Here is a 15,281-nt window from a genome sequence, read left to right as displayed (position 1 = left end):
TTGATCTCCTCTGAGAATGGCAGTAGTCGCAAGAGGATAGATGCCAGGCAGATCGAAGGGCATTTTCCATCCAGCGGTAACCGAAGTCCCCTCAGAATCCCAATAGCTTTCCAGCGAAACACCTGCAGCGATGAAAGCGCGAATAGTTTCCAGGCTCCCTGAAAGTACTGCTAGATGTAGCGCAATGAAACAGCCTGAAAAGTCCGAGAGTCCTTCCATTATGACTTGAGCCAATTCGATTTCTCGCTCCCAAAGGGCTTGCCCGAGGGAGCTCACATCTGGGGCTATACCGCTGGCCAGAAGCTTCGGTACCAGGTGGGCGTGGCCGCTACGAAGCGCCGAGCAGATCGAGTTGTCTTCATAAAAGACGGAAACCCGAGCATGTCTCTTGCTTAGCGGAAAGATTTCCCAAAGCGATAGAAGATAGTCCAGCAGACCCTCATTCCCAGACCCACAGGCCGCCTCGATGCTTTGTAGGAGAGCTCTACGTGCTCCCCTCAATTTGGAGAAGAACCCAAGGCGCCAGAACATCTCGAGCACTTCCGCTGATCCCGATCGTATTGCTTCCGCGATGGGAGTCTTCACCCCTGTGTGGTAGTGGTAGTTGGTATCCGTGACGGATATACCCATGCCGAGAAGGTATGTGATGGCAGGCAGGTTCTTCTCTATGACGGCATAGCTGAGACATTGCGGAGTTGGCGTAGCACCGGCCTCAAGTAAGCTCCAGAAAGCATCCATGTTACTTCGAGAGAGAGCGGTGGAGAGACATTTGGTCATAGTCGACGTGAACAACGTCCTCTGCCTCGTGTGCTCGTCCCACTCTCTGATTAAGACTAATTGAACAATCTGAGCGGCAGTCTTGTGTTCGCAAAATCGAAGCACCTTGTTGATGAATTCCGACTTTATAAAGGCTTCATAGTTGGGGCCAGGGATGTTCTCCACACAAGTCCAGAACACACCGGTGTCTCCGAGCTGACTAATTCTCAATATATCGTCCGCGTCGACCATGAGACCAGCGTTCAGAAGTAATCCGAGAATTCGACCGCTCATGGGTGGTAAACCTTGGCGCTTCGCGTCGTGAGGGATGCAGCATTCAAGTGTCTGTCGATGTAGAAATCTGTTTGGATTTACGTTGTGATCGAGGAGATATTGAACGATTTCGATTTGTCCATGTATGCATGACCGCTCCAAGGGAGTGTACTGTACACCATCTACTGTCGTAACCACCTTGTTTGGGTCGAGTCCTCGATTGAGAATGGTCTTTACCAACTGGTGCGCCCCTACCTCAATGGCAGCACAGAGTAGGCTGCGCTCCATCGCCTGGGAGAACTCTTTTGGCATGGACTCAAGCAGCTGGCTGAAGCGGAGCGGTTGGAGTTCGTTGAAATACTGGATAACCTTCCTGAAAAGCTCATCCATTGGACCTTCTGGCGTCGCTAGTCTCTCAAGGGGGAGAAGATTATTGACCAATGCGGTAATGACGACGTATACCATTCGAACGTCGGTGGTTTGTGAAGCGAGTGCTTCATTGGTGTCCGGTGTGCACAAAGAATGTAGCGGAAAGTTCGCCAGGCCGATGGGCTCTCTCGAATTCCGTATGACGCCCTGGATAAGGCCGAAAATATGTTTATCTAGGCGAGTAAGGAGAGAAATTATGTCCATGTGAGTCCATTGGCCAAAGTCAACTTGGTTCAACGAACCGGTTTGCAGTAATCGATTCGCGGAGAGATTCGTGTGGAAGGGAATAGGAACGGTAGCGTGATACGTTGATATCCCATCGACAGCGATGCCTAATTCGGCGCCGGTGGGGTCGTTGACATTGAGAGGTAGCACCCCGGAAATTGATGGATCCTCGATTGCCCTCAGGTCGTCCTCTATAATGCCAGACCACTCGAAGAACTGGTTTGGCCTTGGAGTCATCGTGCTGACATCTCCCCATCCTTGCGGGCTTACGTCGTGCACATGCAGTAGGGGGAACGAGCAGTTCATGATTTGGGGGCCCACAGTCCCCAGTGGTGGCGTTTGAATCCTAACACAATCCGGCATTTGCAGAAAGGACGCTGGATACAAGAGTCAGTCCTGGTGATACCTCTTGTCGACTACGGACTAAGTACTCACATGGATCTGTGAATGGGATGGCTTGGCGTCTTCGTCGTCTCCTTTCTTTCTCTATCTTCTCCTTCTTGAGTGGCTCTCCGTGTAGGTATACTTGACTTCCTTTGCCTTGCGCATGGCGATTATCCACAGCGTGATGGATCGCGTTCCATTGTTCTTTGCTAGCGTACTTTCGGAAACCCCACCTCTTGAGCCTTGTCTCGTACTGCGCCTTACTGTGAACTGAATTAGCGCTCTTCTTGCTAGGAAGAAGGTAGAAGTGATTTGCCTGGCAGAGAAGCCACATTCTTTCTCCATGGTCGAGATGAGGCCATCGTCACCTTCAAGCGTCTTCTCAAGGAACAGCCGCTTGATCCTCAGCTTGTGACTCTCCCATTCCTCGTCGGGTATTCGGCGACGACGACACTGATGTAGAGACATCTTGGATCTGTCAATGAACTATTTAGGCCTCCAAAGTAGCAGAGGCATGTTGGGGCAACCTCCCTCAAATATCTTTCGCGGAAGTTGATAGCTGGAGCCTGATGTCTTGCAAGGCTCGTCCAAAATCTGTTCCGCCTTCTCCCAAATCTGAAACCACTCTTCCAATCAAAAGGCGGCGATCAGCGACAGTCAGCCGTATATGCAAACCCACCACAGCCCGCGGTGCGGCAAGGCTGAGAAGCTAGGTCGTTGGTGGAAGCAGCCATTCAGCCCGATTCTTGGCCTCTCGCCAGCTGAATATCTCACCGATAATGCGTGATGCGATTTCCCAAATCTGCGTCTTGGCGGGAATCCGACTCCGGTTTCTGCTCCGCGCTTGGTTCCAGTCTTTTAATCGCATCAGCCCATGTCCCAAATCCAAACTCTGCATGCAGGTTAGGCAGAGTAACAGTTGAATCCGCAAAAGACACTCGGCCTGAAAATGGTTGACCGACTTGACCAAATTAAGCCGAGATCCAAAATCTTCTTTGCTCACGGGAGGACTTCAGAATCAGAAAAGCACACTAAGTTCCGAAATCTGATATAGTCGTTTATATGCTTCAGCAGCGTTGCGTCCTGAGAGATGGCGCATCGCTGTACCGACGTATTGAGCCATCTACCCATACAGAACATAGGCCTACATAAGGCTCCTTGCTACTCTGAACCCCAATCATTGCACTAGCTCCCATAGCTTTCCACCTTGACGATTTCCGATCCTCCTGGACGAGACCTGTACCGTTCAAATAAATGGCGTGGACGCGAGAGGCCGTCATCACTCTCATCGCACTTTTCGTGACCAGCGCGCCGATCGTGGTCTTATTGTGTAGAAGAATCCAAGAAAGGAAATATCGTACGTATGCTACAACGAAGGAATGAGATGTTTACTGACTTCAAGACGTTGGCATGCACGATGCAGAGCTTTCGAGATCCAACATGCCCCGGGGACCAAATAGACCGCCGTGCTTTGTCTTTCGACATTTGGTGCGCACGGGATATACGTTCCGTATCGGTCGGGCTATGGAAGGGTACCGTTTGGAAGGGCGCACAGTCTTCCATCAAGAAGTAGAAGAGACTTTAGTAACATTTCGAGAAGCTTGGTGAAAACTGGGACATGAATGAGAGAAGATGGAGACGATAAGAAAGGGGCGGTAGGCGACGAAAGCATGTCCCAACCCAAGCACCAGCGCCAGCCCACAGAAAACGGACAAGCACCCTGGCATTGGTCAATAGTAACGCTGAAGCAAGGAGCGGGTTTCAATCTACCTCTTGTGACAAACGAATCTCTCATTGGGAAGGAGAGACGACGTATACTCAAGAGGACATATGCTGTTCAAACCTTGCTTGGGATGTACCTCGCCTGATTGCTAGGAACGAGTCTTGGATTGAAGCTCGAGGCTGCTGTTGAAGGCGGGGGACTGGTGAGCAGGGATGTGCAACGGAGCCTGCATGAACGGAAGACGTTGTTGGATGATGAAGTCAGCGGAAAAGAGTTGGATTGAGTCTGAGCCCTGGGGTTCGAATTTGCACTTTAAACGCTTGGCTCAACTGGGTTAGCTTATTTTTTTATGATTAATCGCCCGCGGGCACATGTGCAGCACCCCACGAGCAGTAGTAGGCCAAAAGATGCTGTATGAATGATTGCGCAGACCAGAAATGGTTCGAGTTGAGGTGAATTAGCAATAGTATTCCAAGGCCGAGGTATCGGAAGACTCTAACTCCCCCAGCCTCCCACCAACACCATGACCCTCCTAAGTCTCCATCTACCTGTGACCTATCGAGCGTACCCTACACAAGAAGCGCTGCGTGCAAAAGTCCATTATCTTGCAGAGCCTCTGCATGTAGCAATTCTAGGCCGTTAATCTTTGTATCAAGCCTTCGATGCGGCCAACTGCCTTTCGGACCAGCGCAGAATCCCGAGCTCCATCTTCAAACCTCACTGCGGCCTTTTCAATCTGACCGTCCTTCGCAACCTTCACTACTGCCGCGCGTCCATCCGACCAGGTAACAGTGATCTCTCTAACCGCCGTGTCTGCCTCGATATCCGTAATTCGAACAGGTCCGTCGCGTCGTCTCCGTGTCCGCTCTTCATCCTCTTCGTCCTCGTCGTCGCTCACAAAAGTGTTGAGCACCTTGCCGATGGTAGACTCCGCCCTTTCTTCCTCCCGCTCCGCAGACTTGTTCTCCAGCCCAGCTTCCACGCGCAGCTTCTCCACCGCCTCCAGTCTCAAATGCCAGCTCACGAGCTCTTTCCTCAGCGATCTCCCAAACTTCAACAAGTTCTGTTCTGTTGTGGTTTCGGCGTCTTTCCTCGTAATCGGCAGCCACTTGTTCGCCAGCGGCTGGAGCGGGATGCACGGAGGGATCGTATGCTTGTGTATCTTCAACATATTCTTATGCTGCGCGTTCGGCCGATTGAACAGCACATGATATGTCTCGACAAACTTCCCGCCGATTGACACCTCAATGCGTACCCCGAGGATATTGCCATTGTCGACCGCGTACGGATCGGGATCCTTCACCTTGTAGGCTGTGACGCCTGCGCATGCGCGATACACGTTCTCGATGTTTCGTTTTGCTTGTTTCTCGACGATTTTAGCGGCATTTCGCCGGTTGCGTTCGTGTAGGACAGGCCGCTGTTCGAGACGCGGTTGAAGGTGGGGCTGCGAGAGGAGGATGGACGCTAGGTTTGCACGGTGGGCTTGTAAGGTGGATATGCGGGCGTAGAGGTCGCTGATTTCGCTGTCGAGAGCTTCTGTTGTCGCCATTTATGAGGTTGTGGGAAGAATAGGCGGTTTGGAGATGTTTGTGTTGATGACCGAGGGAGCTCCAAATAGGGTTAGTCTGACACCAGCCATTCCTGCTCCGAAACTTCCAGCCACGTGGCGCAGATGATGCCAAGCCGGAATTTCCGGGCTCTCCCCTCGGAACCTTTGCGCTCTCCCCCGTCCTCCCTTCCTCCCTCTCCACCCCCAAATATTGAAGCTGTGGTGTGCAAGCGAGCAGTTCGAAAGAGTCATTTGTACAAGGCAAACGCATCACCCGAGGACTTATACATAAGCAATATATAACCCTTTAACGCGCTCAAGCGCCATGCTTGGTCTCCCAGACCTCCCCAGTATCCTCGATCCACAACTCCGTGTTAACACAGACACTGCAGCTAAGAGATCCAGAGAATTAGTAGGGACCCTTCCGCAAAGCGACTGTCCAAAGCGCGCAATGGGTGGCCGCCAACCCAGGCAGAGCCGCCACATGCGGTGCCGCAGGTGTCGGACTGGCTCTCGTTGTCTCGCCGGCGTCGGGCAGTTCCAGGGCACCGCAATTGGGAGACTGACTTGTATAGGGTGGTTAAAATGGGGATCACGGTATTGGCTAGTCGGCAAGCGTACGGGTACCCGGATCCACCTGTCTGCTGTTTAGAGACCACAAAGTTGTGGTCAGCGCGGGGGGATACCGCAATACCGTGGTTTGTCATTTGTTTCGGTGAGCTGCGGTTTTGAAAATAGTACTCAGGTCACCGAATATGACTCAGTCAGGAAGCAGAATGACCTTGCGAACCACTCATGAGGGTATTGAGTGGAGCCTAGATACACTTTTCTCTCTCCAAGCAGCCTGCGAAAGATACTTATCCCGCCGTGACTCAGTAACTGCCCATAAGGTAATCACTTCTGCCAGTGTCAAGCGCTCTCCCGCTGGCCCGGCGTTTATCATGAAGACGATATTCGAATCATTCTCACAACATCGAGGTGTCGCGAGGATTATCATACTTCGGTGGCGCTGAACCCGTCTGATCCTCAAAATACGGTAGCTCTCCGTCCCAGCCGTTAAAATTGTGTTGGTTCGCGACATGAACATTGATGCGCTCTTGGAGTTCGGGGCTCGCAACTCTGACGTAGGAGAGCCTTTTTCCGTAGTCGACAAGAAGGACGGGAAGGTTCGCCTTGTGGTGGGCAGTGGACACGTCGTATTTATCATTGAAAATATCGAAAACCAAGATTGTCAGCTGTTGCCATTTTTGGATCGCAAGGAGCTTGTAGCAGCTTTCGTTATGAGGGATATCGAGAGTAGAGCATGCCTTCTGCACGGCCTCATCGTATGCGTAGGGATACAGGGGCGATTTCCTCCTGAGAAATACAGTGCCATGTGGGCCCATATGCTACTCACAACCGGCTTCAATGATCCCTGCAGTTTCCCTTTCACTAGGCTGATACAGCATGTAGGTGCTGATGAGTGGGAAAGGCGCGAGCGAGAAGTCAGCGAAGACGAGGTTGCAGCATTCGGCGCCCAGAAGGTGCTGCAGTTGGAACAGTACAACCGCGACCTAGAGAGGGCCGAGGCACACTTAGCCCTTGTAGAGGAGGGCAAGATGAAGAAGGAAGACTTCATTGCCTTGTATTCTCGAGCCCCTTCCTTAGGCATTGAAGACGCCACACGACTTCTTAGAACCCGTAGCACACCAAGCCATTCTAATTCCGCATCACCTCCAAGGTAGAAGTCCGTCCACGGGAGCTGTTTAACGGGCTTTCCCGCTTAGATATCTTCCGGGGCTTATGGTTGATATATAACGATAATCTGAGTAATCGGCAAAGAATGTCCCCATCGTTAGCAGGCAACCCGCTCCTGCCATAGTGTAGTGGAGCGTTGTTCACCTCCAGTGGCCCATGAGCTCAATGCGTATTCGCTTTTCGATGATTGTGTATTCTCCTCCGAGTGTTGTTCGATCTTGAGCCTCCACAACCTGCCGAGTACCTGTCAGGCCGCAAGCTGAGTCATCCTTGAGCTCTTCCACCCCAATAGGGTTGCACAGATCTGGGCTAGGGTCGCATCTAGGGACAGAAAAGGCTTCACGGCGGGAATCGGAACAGGGCTCACGGGAGCTAAATCAGGAGCCGGGACTTTTTTCGGCGGCTTGGTGTTGAGGATTTCGCTCGGCGTAGCACCAGCCACAGGCATGTCGTATGTCCTAGCGGATATGTGGCGCTGTTGCTGAGTCATCTAGAGCGCATAGCTTGAGAATCCCCGATCAGCCTAAGAAAGAGTATATATAATAAAGAAAAGATGTACTACTAATAAAGTAAGCTACTATAACATAAGCATAGTTACAATACAGAATAGTGAGATTTTAAGGGTTAGGCATTGAAGAACCGCGCTGCTAATAGTGGCTTGGCAGGTCGCGCAAACGCCAGCAGTACACTTTCCGTGAAGTAGACACGTTCCCCTTCCGAGGGGTCACTCATTTGTCAATACATGGATGCCTACACCAACTGGCGAATCGCTCCCTTCTTTCATTGCCGCTCCGTTCCCTTCAGCTATTGACCCGCACCCTCACTCTTCAAATCGCGCCCGGCACCAACAGAACCTCCAAACACAACACCGCCGCTCTACAAGCGAAGCCGACCTTGAGCTCCAGGATTTTGGTCCAGCGCACACCGAGAGACATCGCAAGAATACCCGAAGCCAGCGGCCCGCCGCGCTACACGTCGAGGTAGCAGACACTCCTGAAAACGCGCACCTGCTCCGCGACGACGAATTCTCCGAGCTTGACTCCGAATCCGACAACGAACTACAAATGAGCAAGCGTGCTGGGAAGAAGGCGAACGGGCATGCCAACACAAGCGCGACTATGAACGGCGTACTGGAGCATAGGCGCAGGCATGGCTCCATCGACAACAGCAGCCCGGCGAGCCAGGCCGCGTCGCTGATGCAGCGGTCGAGCTTTAGCTTAGACGATCCAGTGCCGGCTCTGCATCATGAAGAGGACGGCCCGTCAAAGGGCTTCTTTGAGCTGCCAAAAAAGGATCAGAGGAACTTCCTGCTGCTGGTGCTGCTATACTTCCTCCAAGGTATCCCAATGGGTCTGGCGACCGGATCGGTACCCTTCCTACTCAAGAGCGTTGTTTCCTATTCGTCGATCGGGGTATTCTCCCTGGCCGCATACCCGTATTCATTGAAACTGCTGTGGAGCCCTATCGTGGACGCCGTGTGGACTCCGAAACTCGGGCGCCGGAAGAGCTGGATCTTGCCCATTCAGACCGTCTCGGGATTCTCGATGCTATGGCTGGGTTCCAAGGTCAAGAAGATGATGGAATACGCGGGAGAGAAAGAAGGCAACGGCATCTGGAACTTCACGTTCTGGTGGTTTGCCCTGGTGTTCTTGTGCGCCACACAGGATATCGCCGTGGATGGTGAGAAACCCAGTCCATTGATCACAACTGGGACATTCGCTAATCTGCTTAGGCTGGGCGTTGACCCTTCTTTCGCACGAAAATCTTTCCTATGCCTCGACCGCGCAGACGGTGGGCCTAACCGCCGGCCAATTCATGTCCTACACGGTGTTCCTCGCTTTCAATTCGAAGGATTTCGCGAACAAGTGGTTCCGTCCTGCGAATGCACCAGGAGATACTGGCCTCATGACTCTCGACGGATACCTGACGTTCTGGGGCTGGGCATATCTGGTTGTTACCTTCGGCTTGGCAGTCATGAAGCGCGAGGAGCGCACAAAGGATACAGACGGCGTCGCCGAGGTGTACCAGTCGATGTGGGGCATCCTCAAGCTGAAGAACATTCAGACGTTCATCATCATCCATCTGATCGCCAAAATCGGGTTTCAAGCCAACGACGCCGTCACGAGCCTGAAGCTCCTCGACAAGGGCTTCAGCCAGGAAGACCTCGCACTCACCATTCTCATCGACTTCCCGATCGAAGTTTCCCTGGGATACTACATCGGGAAATGGTGCCAGACGTCTCCTCCCATGCACATCTGGTGTTGGGCATTCGTAGGCCGACTGGTTGCCGCTGGATTCGCGCAGTTCGTTGTTTCGATTTTCCCCCCTGGCGGAACAACTCTCTGGTATCTGCTCCTTGTCATCTGCGAACACGTGCTCTCGACCTTCATGAACACAGTCATGTTCGTGGCGGTATCGGCGTTCCACGCAAAGATTTCTGATCCCGTCATCGGCGGAACGTACATGACACTGCTTGCTACGTAAGTCGTGCCCTTTTCACGTCTCCTGATTGCTCTTTACTAATCGTCAATCAGCGTTTCGAATCTAGGCGGCACCTTCCCGCGATACTTTGTGCTCGGATTTGTCGATATTTTCACGGTGGCCACATGCGAGCCACCCGCGACACCTCCGAAGGCCGAACTCCTCAAGGGCGACCTGGTCACGCAGGCCTTTTCGTGCGTGCTCGAGGCTGAGAAACACCGCTGTCGAGACGGTGGCGGCGTCTGTAACGTGACGACGGACGGCTACTACGTGACCAACATTATCTGTATCATTATCGGCGTTGTGACGTTCTGGGGCTTCATCAAGCCGGCGGTGATGAGGATCCAGGCGCTGCCTCTGCGTGCCTGGCGGCTGTCAGAGTAGCGGGTTTCCCGGCCGGCACCCTGTATCAGACATAGCATCTGTAGAATAGGAAGAGGTGTTTTGGATGAATGCGGTTAGCCACAACGTGACGAGGCGTCGGCCAATGGCGGCGCGCTGGATGACAAGCGCGCTAAGACAGAGCCTCCTCGACCGGCGCTTCCGACCGTTGATAAAGACGATATGAAGCGTCGCGTAAGCCGAACAGCCTCGAACTCGGCACGCCCAGCCGCCGATAACGGAAAGAAGGCGATGGAATGACAAAACGACGGGTGTGGAGTCTCTCGGAGCTGTTCATTACACACGACGCAGAGCTTCTTGGGGCATTCGAGACGCTGACTGCGCGGACGGCTATACCGGAAGCGGCAGCGTGCATATCTGTCACAAATTATATATCGTCTGATTCTGCTGCAGTGGATTGCCTGCGTGCGCCCTATCCTGTCCCTTCCTTTTGGAGCCTGTGCTTGCAGCTTTTTCAGCTGAGACATCGCCGCAGCTCTCCGTCACCTCACTCGCACCATTGACGACGCGCTTTCGCGACCCTCAGCACACGCCCATCGCACTCCCTTTGCGCCTCTGCCCGCAGCAGCCCGCCATGTCGTACACCTACACTCCCAAGGCGCGGGTCCAGAAGCCTGCGCCGCACTTCGCCGGCACCGCCGTGGTCGACGGCATTTTCGAAGGTACGCCCTCAGCCCTAACGTTGCCAGCGGCGCGCGCTGTACCACTGTACTTGCAACTGGCTGACGGCGATTGCGCCCAACAGACTGCAGCCTGACCCAGTACACGTCGACCAAGCAATGGCTCGTCCTCGCATTCATCCCCATGGCCTGGACCTTCGTGTGCCCGACCGAGATCATCGCCTTCAGCGACCGCCACGACGACTTCGCCAAGCGCGGCGCCCAGGTCGTCTTCGCAAGCACCGACAGCGAGTACAGCCTGCTGGCCTGGACGAACGCGAACAAGAAAGACGGCGGCCTCGGCAAGATCCACATCCCGCTGTTAGCAGACAAGAACCACCAGGTGAGCAAGGACTACGGCGTCCTGATTGAGGAGGAGGGCATTGCGCTGCGCGGACTGTTCTTGATCGACCCCCATGGCATTATCCGACAGGTGAGTGGATCAATATACGTTTGCGGGAGGGGAGGAGCGCCATGTGCTCGTGGAACGTCTGGCTACATGGCGCTACTTCTTGAGCGCGGGCACAGCGGACACAAGGCTGACATCTTCCTAGATTACCATCAACGACCTGCCCGTCGGCCGTAGCGTGGACGAGACGCTTCGTCTGATCGACGCCTTCCAATTCACCGACAAGTACGGCGAGGTAAGATCCGCCTTCCACAGCTCCCCTCCACCCAGAAGCTAACTCCAGCAGGTCTGCCCCGCGAACTGGAACCCCGGCGACGAGACCATCAAAGCGACCCCCGAGGGCAACAAGGCCTACCTCCAGAAGCTCCACAGCGACACCAAGATGCACGACTCTGCCACGAATGGCGCCTGATTCCGCCCACCGGGCCTAATCCCTGCGCACATACTGCTTCGATAGCCCGCGAGGTAGGTTGGAGCGAGGCATATAAAAGGAGCCCGCTGAAATTGGAGGCTAGTTACATGGCATTCTCCACTTGCATCTTTTCCTGCATCGGCATCGGCGAAGGAGTTCTCCGTTTTCGAGAGTTTGGTTTTCCCTATCAATACATGGCTCGACGATCCCGTCTAGACCCCCCACCACACCTACGGTCTGCACAGGGGAGAGCTTTTTCAAGGCGCTAGTAAAGGACTCGTTGGTTTAGGGCTTTTTGGCACTACTCACTCAGGGGCGTCTTTGTTCTACTTTGTTTCTCAGATTGAAGCATGGTTTGCGATACGTTGCGCTTGCTTTCTCTGCTCTGCTCTGTTCCATACCCTCAGTTCTTCTCTCCGCTACCTCTCTTGTAGTCTATCTACCACCTACTACTACTGGAAAATTCAATATAGGCTTATCACCCTAATTGGAAAGCCTCTTCAGTGCAAGGACCCGCGATTAAACTTTTTTCCCCCTCTTGGCGCGCTTCTCGGGCGCAGGAGGAGCTGTTTTTGGCGCTTGGGGCGTGTCAGCGCGGGACAAGGGGGGATGTGATGGGGTGATGGGAAGGAAGAGGGGAAATACGCGCCCGCGCGGTCCGCATACACGCTCAGCCTTATGCAGGTGCTGGGAGATGGAGGGGGCCAATTACGTGCGGGCTGATGGCGCGGCCAACGCTGACCCCTGGTGCGGGTGCAGGTGCGGGTCAGGTCTGGAGCTGGAGCTGAATTCCTCAGGCTACATTGTCGTGGGTGAATACACGGTAGACTAGAGGAAAGACGATCTAGAATGGACATACATGGCGGTCGATACATCTCGTTGTTGAAGAGTCTAGTAGTACGGTTCCTCCGTGTTTAATCTGGTGGACCTATAGGAAGCGGGAAGCGGGGCGATACATTTATAGTGGTCAACTAGCATCAGTGGGATTGGTGAGGATATAGGCTTTCTTCTTGCTAACATGGGGGCTGGTTAGGCTGGATGACAGACAAGGAGGTTTGATGAAGGTGTAGAAGGGGCATTGTTAGTATGACATGAGAGTGCCCTATACACAAACAAATGCGTCCGTTGCATGTTATTAAGTGTTAGACATGCTAACATACGTAGCCGGGAAATAGCAATAATAGCATTGAAATATCGGGGGTGGGTATCATATCGATCTAACAAAAAGGCAGTATATCCAGCATCATCTCTGTCCCTTATCGCAAGCCACCCAGCCCTCTCCTCTCCGCCAGTAACCCTCCTCTAGCAGCAATCCCCTTCCATTCGGCCCACCAATCGTAGGCGGAAATGTAAATGTCGAGCTGTATCCGCCTTGGTTCGACGGGAGCGCGAAACCTAGACTATCATCCAACATGAAACCCGCTGCCTGCGAATCCTGTCGTACGTCCAAGTCCAGACCGGACAGAAGATCCGCGGGAGGCGGCAGGTTGTGCACCGCGCTTCTTGCGCTGGCGGCGGGGACGTGGGGGAAGACGATGGTGGGGAGGTTGGGGGTGCGGAGGAGCGGGTTCATGGACTGCTTTGATGCGGAACTTGCTGATGGGTTAGATGGAGTGGTCGTAGGGCCGCTGCTCGCTGGAGTACTGGTTGTGTTTGCGGAAGGCTGGGTCACCGGCAGGGTAAGCATAAGCGAGTTCGAGGACTGCTGGAAAGATGACGGCGTCGCCGAGAGCACATTGCTGGTCATCAAAGTCATGGGTAGCTTGAGCGTAGCTAAGGGGTTGATATGCATTCCATCCATCCCGGCGAACATGTTGAGAGATGGATCAGCAGCCATACTGGTTACTGTGGGAAAGCTCGATTGCGTCGCTGCTGCGACGGCTTGGGAAGGATTTGCGTCCGCCCACTGGAAGATGTTTCTGTTCAGGACGATGGGGCTACGGCTGCTGGAGCCGTCCTCTTCGGAAGGGATGTCGCCGAAGTCTTCGAGGGGACTTGGGAAGGAGTTGAGAAGCGGCTGGCGGAGGGTGTGAGCTTTGAGGTCTGTATTTGATGGTGCGGATGTGGTGATGTTGGTGAAGGCCGGGTCGATATTGGTCGTTTCCTCGTTTGCCTTCTGCGCTTCGGGCGCTTCAATAGTGTTTGTAGAGATAGCCGTTTCCTGTGTGTTCGAAGTCTCCTTCTCCTTCTCCTCTTTCTCTTTAAGCATCCGCTCGTCCTTGGGCTTCAACTTGTACCCGGCCTTCGCATACATCTCTGGGTACCTGATGCGGAACCGATCCCTCAAATCCGTCGGGTGCCGGGTGCTGAACCCCAAGTCCTTGTCGTCTCTCATCGAATGCCACGATGCGCCATACTTCTCGAACCCTTTCAGCAGGCTCTCGTCATCCTTCTGTGTGAACTCGCGACGCTCTCTGCGGTTGTTCTTGATGAAAGGGCCATGGATGCCCATCTCGGCTAGCTCAACTGGCCCTTTTCTATGGCTTTCCCCACGTGTTTTCCTCAACCCACTGTCTTTGCTAGTCGATTCAGCCTTGGAAATTTCCGGATCTGTGACATTCTGGCTATTCGATGCACTCGAGGAGGCCGTTGCCGCGTTTGGCCCTTCCGAGGCCGCATCTTGTGAATTATTCTTGCACTTCCGTTTCCGGAGCTTCAGACCCTCTCCAGGGCAGCATGTCCGGAACCGATCTTTGAGGTCAACAGCTGTCCGGTGGTTGAAGTTAAAGTCCGAACACTGCAGTATCTTCTTCCAGTTGCCGATGCCGAATCTGCTAACACCAACAAGCAAATCCTTTGTCTCTTGCTCTGACCATTTGTTTCGCCGTTTCAACTCTTTAGCTTTGGACGGTTCCGTGGTTGCTCGCTCCGCCTCGTTCTGATTGCGATTCTCCTTGTCACTTCCAGACGTGGACGTGGGCATATCGACGGGGTTCTCCTTCTCCTTCCCCTCTTCTACGGTGTTACCGCTCGGTACAGTACCCGGGGAGTCCCCTGCATCTTTTTCCTTACTCCGCTCCGGACCCACAGGGCTCCTCAAACCAACCCTATCGCCAATATCCCTTCCAAAGCCGCCGGCCTCTCCCGTGATGGGTGGGAAGCGTGTGCCCTCCGGTGGTAGCGGAGGCGGCTGATGCAGGCCCTGTAGCAAAGGCGGTATCCGAGGCCGCTTTGAGGTTTTCTTTGGTAGTTGCCGCGGCTGAGGAAGCTTAAGCAGCGTATTCTCGGGCCCGGTCAGCGCTGGCGGGGTCGTCTGTCCATCGAGCCTCCTCCGCTTGTTTGGTGGTTGTTGAGAGGGGTCTAGCAGTATATCGCTCAACCGCCCACTGAAGGGGGTCACCGACGCCGTGGACAGCGCCGGGAGGGGCTGGGGACCAGTGGGCGCCGGCGTCTCGTCGTTCAACACTCCGGCAATTGGAACCCTCGAGTTCTGAGAATTCTGCACCTGTACACCCTGGCCCCTGCTTGCTGTATAGCTGTCATTGTTGCCTAAGAATTCAGAACGTCGTGCGTTTACGTTTGGGCGGCTGTCGTCGCTAACGGGACTCGGTTCCACGGGGTGTGGTCTACGCGGGGCGACTGAGGGTGGCGGTAAGAGCGAGACGGGCTCGAGGAGAGTTCGTTCGAGGGAGGAGTCCCCGAGCAGTGTCGCTATTCGAGGCTCCATAGACGTCTGTAAGCATACGGGCCCATGCGGAGGGGGCGTGGCGTTGAGGGGGGCTGGTGATGAATATGTGGTTGTGCGGCGTCTTTCCCGCTGTGACGCGGTTTGTGGCTCGTGATCCGCACCGCCACATTCACATCCACACATAGCAGACAACAGCACGAAAGCTCTTTCAATA

General features: G+C 54.0%; 7 protein-coding genes across 7 annotated transcripts; 2 read left to right on the top strand and 5 right to left on the bottom strand.

The window, feature by feature from the left end:
• Positions 1 to 2,169: 2,169 nt before the first annotated feature.
• Positions 2,170 to 2,535, bottom strand: BU26DRAFT_572788 (uncharacterized protein; the record flags this gene model as incomplete). Its single annotated transcript, XM_033834269.1, has 1 exon — positions 2,170 to 2,535. The coding sequence occupies one exon, from the start codon at positions 2,533 to 2,535 to the stop codon at positions 2,170 to 2,172; it is 366 nt and encodes a 121-aa protein (XP_033675409.1).
• A 642-nt stretch (positions 2,536 to 3,177) lies between these two features.
• Positions 3,178 to 4,050, bottom strand: BU26DRAFT_526053 (uncharacterized protein). The gene has a single exon (XM_033830654.1). The coding sequence runs from the start codon at positions 3,792 to 3,794 to the stop codon at positions 3,630 to 3,632; it is 165 nt and encodes a 54-aa protein (XP_033675408.1). The 5' UTR covers positions 3,795 to 4,050; the 3' UTR covers positions 3,178 to 3,629.
• A 187-nt stretch (positions 4,051 to 4,237) lies between these two features.
• On the bottom strand, positions 4,238 to 5,367 carry BU26DRAFT_526052 (uncharacterized protein). Its single transcript, XM_033830653.1, has one exon. It carries the CDS (start codon positions 5,337 to 5,339, stop codon positions 4,422 to 4,424), a length of 918 nt encoding a protein of 305 aa, XP_033675407.1. The 5' UTR covers positions 5,340 to 5,367; the 3' UTR covers positions 4,238 to 4,421.
• Positions 5,368 to 6,061: 694 nt separating this feature from the next.
• Positions 6,062 to 6,819, bottom strand: BU26DRAFT_589423 (uncharacterized protein). Its single transcript, XM_033834730.1, has one exon. It carries the CDS (start codon positions 6,722 to 6,724, stop codon positions 6,305 to 6,307), a length of 420 nt encoding a protein of 139 aa, XP_033675406.1. The 5' UTR covers positions 6,725 to 6,819; the 3' UTR covers positions 6,062 to 6,304.
• Positions 6,820 to 8,140: 1,321 nt separating this feature from the next.
• BU26DRAFT_442648 (uncharacterized protein) lies at positions 8,141 to 9,941 on the top strand (the record flags this gene model as incomplete). The annotated part of the gene is made up of 3 exons (XM_033824516.1): positions 8,141 to 8,756; positions 8,809 to 9,556; positions 9,611 to 9,941. 3 exons carry the CDS (start codon positions 8,141 to 8,143, stop codon positions 9,939 to 9,941), a joined length of 1,695 nt encoding a protein of 564 aa, XP_033675405.1.
• A 503-nt stretch (positions 9,942 to 10,444) lies between these two features.
• Positions 10,445 to 11,665, top strand: BU26DRAFT_526049 (thioredoxin-like protein). Its single transcript, XM_033830652.1, has 4 exons — positions 10,445 to 10,621; positions 10,705 to 11,051; positions 11,173 to 11,262; positions 11,314 to 11,665. The coding sequence occupies exons 1-4, from the start codon at positions 10,534 to 10,536 to the stop codon at positions 11,437 to 11,439; spliced, it is 651 nt and encodes a 216-aa protein (XP_033675404.1). The 5' UTR covers positions 10,445 to 10,533; the 3' UTR covers positions 11,440 to 11,665.
• Positions 11,666 to 12,618: 953 nt separating this feature from the next.
• BU26DRAFT_498002 (uncharacterized protein) lies at positions 12,619 to 15,168 on the bottom strand. The gene has a single exon (XM_033826320.1). The coding sequence runs from the start codon at positions 15,104 to 15,106 to the stop codon at positions 12,683 to 12,685; it is 2,424 nt and encodes an 807-aa protein (XP_033675403.1). The 5' UTR covers positions 15,107 to 15,168; the 3' UTR covers positions 12,619 to 12,682.
• Between the last annotated feature and the right edge of the window lie 113 nt (positions 15,169 to 15,281).

The sequence above is a fragment of the Trematosphaeria pertusa genome, assembly GCF_010094035.1.
Source record: "Trematosphaeria pertusa strain CBS 122368 unplaced genomic scaffold BU26scaffold_30, whole genome shotgun sequence".
Classification (NCBI taxonomy): domain Eukaryota; kingdom Fungi; phylum Ascomycota; class Dothideomycetes; order Pleosporales; family Trematosphaeriaceae; genus Trematosphaeria; species Trematosphaeria pertusa.
The sequence above is the reverse complement of the archived record's forward strand: the minus strand, read 5'-3'. Positions and strand labels throughout refer to the sequence as shown.